This window comes from Cherax quadricarinatus, chromosome 53 (assembly GCF_038502225.1).
Source record: "Cherax quadricarinatus isolate ZL_2023a chromosome 53, ASM3850222v1, whole genome shotgun sequence".
Classification (NCBI taxonomy): domain Eukaryota; kingdom Metazoa; phylum Arthropoda; class Malacostraca; order Decapoda; family Parastacidae; genus Cherax; species Cherax quadricarinatus.
The window spans coordinates 7,695,215-7,702,714 of NC_091344.1; the positions used below are offsets into that span (position 1 = coordinate 7,695,215).

The window sequence follows — 7,500 nt, forward strand, 5'->3', positions numbered from 1 at the left end:
TACAGCGTCTGATGTAGACGCACTAAACATTGTGAGAAGCAATAATGGCGCTGTGGTTGGCCGTCCGCAACCACAATAAGATAGTGACCCTTGATGCCCTCGCCTGATACGCTCAGGCTACTCATTACTGATCCTACAAGATAGAGGCGGCCAGGCAAAAAGCTGACCTCCTTTGCACTGCAGTTCCTTCTTTCTTATCCACTGCCGTTTGCTAGTAATTAACAGCATCTTGGGCCAGATGGTGTGGGACTTCAATAGCGGCGCCGAGGATGCGGGCGCGCTAGAAAGCAGCAACATTCTTAGAGACCTCCCGCAGTTTTGAGGGCGTCGCCCGGACGGCGACAGTAACACCTGCAGGAGGTCCCTCCCGACTCCCCACATCCACACCAGGGATATCTCCCACTCTGCTCTGTTGTCACTTTCATTGGCACTAGGCCATGGAGAACCACACCCAGTGCCGAGTAAGCAGTGCCTGTATTCCCCCACCCTCCCCCACCTCCACACACCCTTCACTCGGCCGCCTTCTGCCTCAAGGTCTTACGAGAAAGGTACTGCACGCTACGGGCCCACTGTCCTACATCTAATACATGAGCAGTTTTGGGTAAAAGCAGATTATTAAATACTCCTCGAGTCTGTATAAAAAATCTAAGACCCTGTCTATTATTTAAGAACTGGCTTGAATTTTCTAACAATTTGAGAGAGATTCTTATAACTAGCCAGTAGACCGTAAAACTCTGGCGTTTGTACTACCTTACAATATCCTGGAGCCTCCAAGAGACAGAATAGAAGCTAAATCAATATTAATAGAATAAACTGTATTCTAAATCTAATCCCAGTTCATCAGTTATATATCGAGTCAAGGACAAAGTTGTGTAACTACCTAAAATACACTTTCCAACACTAGTGCCTTCTAATAACAAAGTTTAAAACAAGTGCCAATATCAACACCACTATAACTCTAAAACTATGCGTATTCATTAGTTCATTCGTTCCGTAAAGGACTGCTAAAACCAAATTAACATTTCATCCTATCTACAAATATGTGGTAGAATACAGGGACATGTTTCCTATTGTAAAATTAGTATATATATAAGTAAACATATGATTAGAAGTCATTACATATACTCAAAATCAAGCGCCAAACCGTATAGGTTATACAGCATATGATTAGAAAGCTTGCCCACTTTCGTGTGATTATATACATTATCAAAGATTTTCATATCTTCTATTTTTTACCGTGATACTTTAAACATAATCGTAAACATGCATTTTAAGTGGTCATTGATATATTATTATTATAAATATATATATATATATATATATATATATATATATATATATATATATATATATATATATATATATATATGTGTGTGTGTAATAAAAATTTATGAAGAAATAATAAAGGTTCAAAAGTAAAATTGCTTACGATTTAAGTAAAAGTACCACATAAAAATACTTGACATTTTCACAATTAATACCCTGTATTCTAGCAAACTAATCTGCAGAAAGGACTCAACGAGTGGACTGTGTGCCAGATGTGACGTCATGAGTGACGACACCGAGGAAGTAATGACGTCGGAGAGATGCTTACCTGGGGTTGGAGGACGAGCATGTTATGGGCGTGGCTGTGAGGTGGTGTAAAGGAGGGATGGGGCACTGAGGTCGTGTCTTCAGGGGCGAGGGGACTCTCTTGCGTTACGTCCACGCCTGAAACATAAAGACAGCATGAGAAAACAAGCACATTAATGCAAAATAAATTGGTAATATTAAATAATATAATGATAATTGGTTGCTGTCATCAGGTAGGAAAATATATCCACTGCTGGTCATTATTTTGAGATGACCAACTCAGTAGTGGCTGCCCCCATGAATATATCTCAGGAAAAACATATAAACTATATGAAGATAAAAATGCTTATAACCTAAAACAAAAAAGGTCAGCTGTGCAGAATACAAATCTCCCCAAAAGTAAATGTGCATTTTAAGACATTCTGTATATAAACAGTATATAGGTGATACCACAATATGCAGAATAACCACTGTGAGAAAACAGTCAACTTCCAAGAGCTTTCGTGATTTCTCATATTTTCAAGGAATTGTAATACTGTAAATGTTCTTGGATAATGTTAGAAATCACGAAAGTGCTTGAAAGTTCACTATTTTTTGACAGTGGTTCTGGATATATTTATATACATATATGCATGACAAGCCACGGGTTAGGGGGGTTGTAGACCTTTAGCTCGAGAACTTTCACACCTCTCAGTGCGTCATCAGGAGCTGTGCAAGTTACCTTGCAACTCTGAAAAAGCATCTGATGACGCACTGAAAAGTGTGAAAGTACTCGAGCTTAAAATTTACACCCCCACAGTGGCTTGTCTCGCATAATTAAGATCGTCTGTCTGCGATTCTTTGCAATATATATATATATATATATATATATATATATATATATATATATATATATATATATGTGTGTGTGTGTGTGTGTGTGTATTTACTAAAGGCTCTGGGAGCACTGTATACTGTGCAACTAACACAGCAATGAAATGAAAACCTTGTGATCGTAATTTTTGTAGAAAAACAAACGAGTGACAAATAAAACGTCGCGAAAACCCGATACACATTTTTTTGTCAGTAATAAAAAAAAATTTAATTAACTGTTTTTTCCATCATAAAAACCCATAACTTTCAGCAAAAATACCTAAAATTATCTACAAAAATTAAACTATCTTTCAACAAGAACAGCTGGAAGTTTGAACACAAAACAAATCTACAAAAAAAAGCTGTAATTAAAAACAAAAACAACTTTTTCTACAAAAAATTCTATAACGATATCAGATTTTTTTCATTAAAACACACGTAATTTGCTACAAAAACACCTGCAATCTGCTGCGAAAACACCTGTGACTTTCTACAAAAACACCCGCAATTTCCGCTTCTCTAAACACGGGCACAACGGACGTTTGTTAAGTAAACCAGGACACTATGATTTATATTTTAGTTGAAAACTTGTGAGAAAAAAACTGCCTTCACGAGAGAAATTTTCAGCCATAAAGTTCCACGACCGGAAGTTCGCATCAGTCAAGGTCGGTGGCCCAGCTGGTACCATAAGTGTAAAATGCTCTATTAACACCAGAATATCATTATAATATCTTTTTTTTGTTGACGGGCTTAACCTATGTGGGACTAGTAGGAACTCGGCCCCCATCCCGCTAACAACGAGTTACAGAGACCATTGGGATAGATATACTCATCTTATTCCACTGCTTGTGGTGAAGGACCCGCACGGATTTACCGTTTAATGAAATACAATACAGAAATTTGCGTCTAATCTTCTCAGTTACCAGAAGATGAGTTACGCCTGGAACCAGATACCCGGAGAGCAGTCAGGTGAGCAGGTCAGTAGGTGAACCTCAATTTCGGTCACTGAAGGTCTTGCGCTCAATGACCCAGAAGAGTTTATTGCTTCACGTACAGTGGTAATCAACAGTAGGCGCATCTACACAGACAGGAAAGCCACATCTTGAGGACTGAAACTCAGATGGTCACGTATAATGTGCGAACATGACCGCGGCTGGTGAGAATGATTCGCCAGGTCACGAAATACACCCTAGGAGGGTGTAGGCGGCGGAAACTTGTCCGCAATGTCACGATTGAGGGTAGATCAGGGTCCCGGCAGGTGAAACTTACTCACCACCTCTCACGAGTTACAGCTGGTCTTCGCCTGACATGGAAGTGGATTATAATATTCCTGAGTTGGTGTTAAACTCGTAGTGGAACCACACAGCACCAGAAGAGGTGCGGCCCAGCGGCCGCAGCAACGCTGTCTCGGCTCCACAACACGGGAGCTGCATCTTCCTTATCGATGACCTAAGTATCTCCCAAATTTGTTATTACGTCGTGTGACGGCGGTGATAAGACGGGTCTCTTGTGCATTATTTTTATCAATATTGATTTTTTATTATCGATTACTTATTTTTGATTACTTATTTTTATTATTGATTACTTATTATTATTATTATTGAAACTAACGATTTTGCATCTACAGCAAATTATTCCCATAAGCAATTCAAAGTGACACCCAGTGACACGCAGGAGCCAGCTGTCAGTAACGAGGAATCAATGAAGTTCAAAAACGAAATTCCCTCAGCGGAGGTGCCTTGATGATGGCGTGGGGATCTTGATCCAAGGATTAATTTTCTCCTTTCTTGGATAGATCAGAAACTCTTCCCACTCGAAATGTGTGCTATATGACCTCCTATGGGTTTAGCTCTTTGCCCCCCCCCGATCAAAAATAAAATCAAGAAAGCAACAATGAGGGCCAAGCTGGGATGATCCAAGAAATGTTAAAAGAAGCGACTTATTCCTTAAGACTGCAGAGGATTAAGTTTGGGTTCAGTTCACCCACCTTATGTGCATGCTAACAAATATGTTAGTTCACACACATAGATGGGTGTCACGTCCCGGTTCCTGGCTGTGTGTGTGTGTGTGTGTGTGTGTGTGTGTGTGTGTGTGTGTGTGTGTGTGTGTGTGTGTGTGTGTGTAATACACATACCGTAGGTGGGCACAAGCACACACAGGAGCCAGGAGCCGAGACGCTACGTCTATCCCCCTTCAACATGCGGTGTACTAACCTATTTATCATATGCTTGATGACATTTTTAGCAAAGCTAGAGAGTTATCCAGTCATTTCTGATCTTGTTTCATAATCTGCTGCTAGACATAAATGCTTTACAAGGGACTGTCGGAATTTTTGGAATGTAGTACCGAGGAAAATCTGATAACAACACATCCCAGCACATAAATGAATTTTCCTCGTGTTGGAAAAATTACTGCGTATTTAGTCGAGCTGGGGGAGGGGGAGGTAAATAAAAAAATGTGCTAAAAATCCGTAGACTTGTATAGCAGCCCCTGTTTTTTTTTTTTTTTTTTTTGTATAGAAGTTTCCCAGCTCAGGAAGACAAATTTCAACACTTCGTATGAACCCCATCCTGCGTGATGGAGTATGACAGGGAAAACATACACAGCTGGAATAGAAGCTAGCAGTCATATAGAATAGAGTGGATAGAGAGAGATAGAGTGGTAGAGAGCCCAATGTGGATGCATTCAATTTTGGTAAATAAAAAAAATTGTTTGTATAGTAACTAAGAGTCCATTGGTCACAATTTGGGGAATGATGAGCTCTTATTGCTCGAGATTGTGTGAGAGAGAGAGAGATAAGAAAGATAGAGAGAGAAGAGAGAGAGAGACAAAAAGGAGATAAAAAGTTACATTTCCGCCTCACACCTGTCTCCACTTACCCTCGACGTTCATAGCAAACAGCTGGTTGTACTGCCCGAGGTGAAAGGTGACGCAGGGAATCATTGATGAGTTGGTGTAAGGTCCCGCTGACGCTAAATTACCTCCTGCGAGTCCAAGTCCACTGTGAGGACTTTGTTCTCTTGCGAGTCTGAGTCCAAAGTTCTGGCTCAGTTCTATGGTGAAATTTTGCTCTCCACGTTAAGCGTACCTTATTATTATTATTATTATTATTATTATTATTATTATATGAGAAGGGAAGCGTTAAGACAGTTTTTTTGTGTGTGACCGTTTACGTTTTTTGTTGTTGATAATACTGTTACGATTAATATTAGCATCGATATTACTGATATTATTGGCGTTTAGTATTTTCTATTATGTATTTTGTTAATCTTAACATTTATTTGTATTTTGTTATTTTGATTACTATTTTAATTAATTTTTTATTATATGTATTATTTGTATGTATATATTTTGATTATTTGTATAATCAGACTTTCAATATTTTGATTATAATTTGCAAATGAGAATTATTATTGTGATTAGATCAGAATTTATATACACCAGCTAAGATTTTTTTTTCAATGCCGCACACGACATCTACCGTTTGCTTTATTTTGCGTATAATTTTAGAGTGAGTTCTCTTTGTGAATAATGTGTTGACTACAAGTAACAGACAACATATGTAAATGTTGTTGGTCTTAAGAGGCAACCAGTGGAAATATATTTAAGCTTCCTTGTATAGTTGATGCATAGCTGATAGACTGGATCAGTTACTTAAGAAATGTGATGTCAATAAAGATCGGTTTAGGTTAATAGATTTAGTAGAGCCAACACCGGCTGAACTTGCCTCGTGTGTATAGGGATATTTTTTTAACAAGAATTACCAATGAAAGTACATTCTAATTTTCAGGACTGGAAAGCAAGCTCAGTGCAGCTTCAACTCCAGTGATCACAACTGTTCATGTGTAATAATGCACCTCCGTACCTGCAATAATGACACTTGCAAACGTCTGCTGGCTCTTCAATCCCTAATGCTGCCTCTTAACTTTTTTTTCAGAGTTAAAGAAAAATTGATGTATAAAGCTTTGAAAACTTGAAAATTTATTAAAAGCCTCCAAATAATATATTTCTCTTCGCAAAGCTTATCACCAGGAATTGCACACAGGAGAGCTTATCGATGCACGGAGCTGAAACACCACACTCCCGAAGCTTCCGACACCAGAGCGCCTCTGACGGCCTCAGGCTGTGCTCCCTCCTATAAAAGGTGACGGTAGGACCCTTGGGATCCGAGCATAAATTTGCTGGCATTTCGCGGCTGCTTGTTTTAATTTGTTGACGAGATATTAGTGCAGCAGTTTTGTTGTGGTGTGCGGGGCTGGCTTTGTTCCCAGGCAGCCCAGCGAGACCTGCCCGTGCCGCTGGTCTCAACCATCTTCCTCTGAGTTTCGGACGGAAGCAAGCATATCAGCTTGTGTATGTACGACCTTATCATATTATCTTTATTTCAACCTGTGTGATACAGCAGCTACTAAAGGTATCAGAATAATTATCTTATCAATAAAAATACATTGAAATACGGAAATAATGCAGATATTAGTTTTACCGTAAGTACACAAGTTTATCTCTGTAATAAGCAGAAATAACGCGGTATGAGCTAAACACAGGCTCGATAATGTAGCAAGGAAGGAGCGGCCGTGTTGGCATGATCGCCTCCTTCATCAACCGGTGTGAGCGAAAGTTGGAGGTGTTGGCCAACCGGTTAGGGTGTGTCGGCCGCCTCAGGGAATACCCACCGAATCAGCTCGTTACGCGCTGCTGCCCGCTACCCCACTCCGCGCACCACTCGATTATACCAAAATCATACTCCGGTCCATATTTACTCTCGAGATGCACGGTAAGGTAGCGAAATAAAAAAATCGAAATGTTACCTACAAAGACAAGAGCAACGTTCAGCGAGGATCAGAGCCCCGGATAACGGTTCATATGGGGAGTCTGTGTAGCGGGGTTGAGGCGCGATCATATCGTCTATTGAGGGTTTATTGTGTCTATTGTTGTGGGTGTCGCCTCCTTGTTGACTTCACACAATAATGCCAGCAACATTAAAGCGCCGGGGAAAGGTAACTCGCATTTTATTGCGTGAAAATGTAGAGGGGTTGGTACCGCTCGTTGCTGCTTGTTATTATGTAAACTCGGACT

At 39.9% G+C, this 7,500-nt stretch overlaps 1 protein-coding gene across 2 annotated transcripts in view; it reads right to left on the reverse strand.

The window, feature by feature from the left end:
- LOC128692407 (probable nuclear hormone receptor HR38) overlaps positions 1-7,500 on the reverse strand; it is a 61,556-nt gene that overhangs the window by 10,982 nt on the left and 43,074 nt on the right. For both annotated transcript variants that reach the window (XM_053781574.2, XM_053781576.2), the window contains exon 2: positions 1,595-1,710. In XM_053781574.2, coding sequence (XP_053637549.1) covers positions 1,595-1,710 — 116 coding nt within the window. The remainder of the gene's footprint in view (positions 1-1,594; positions 1,711-7,500) is intronic.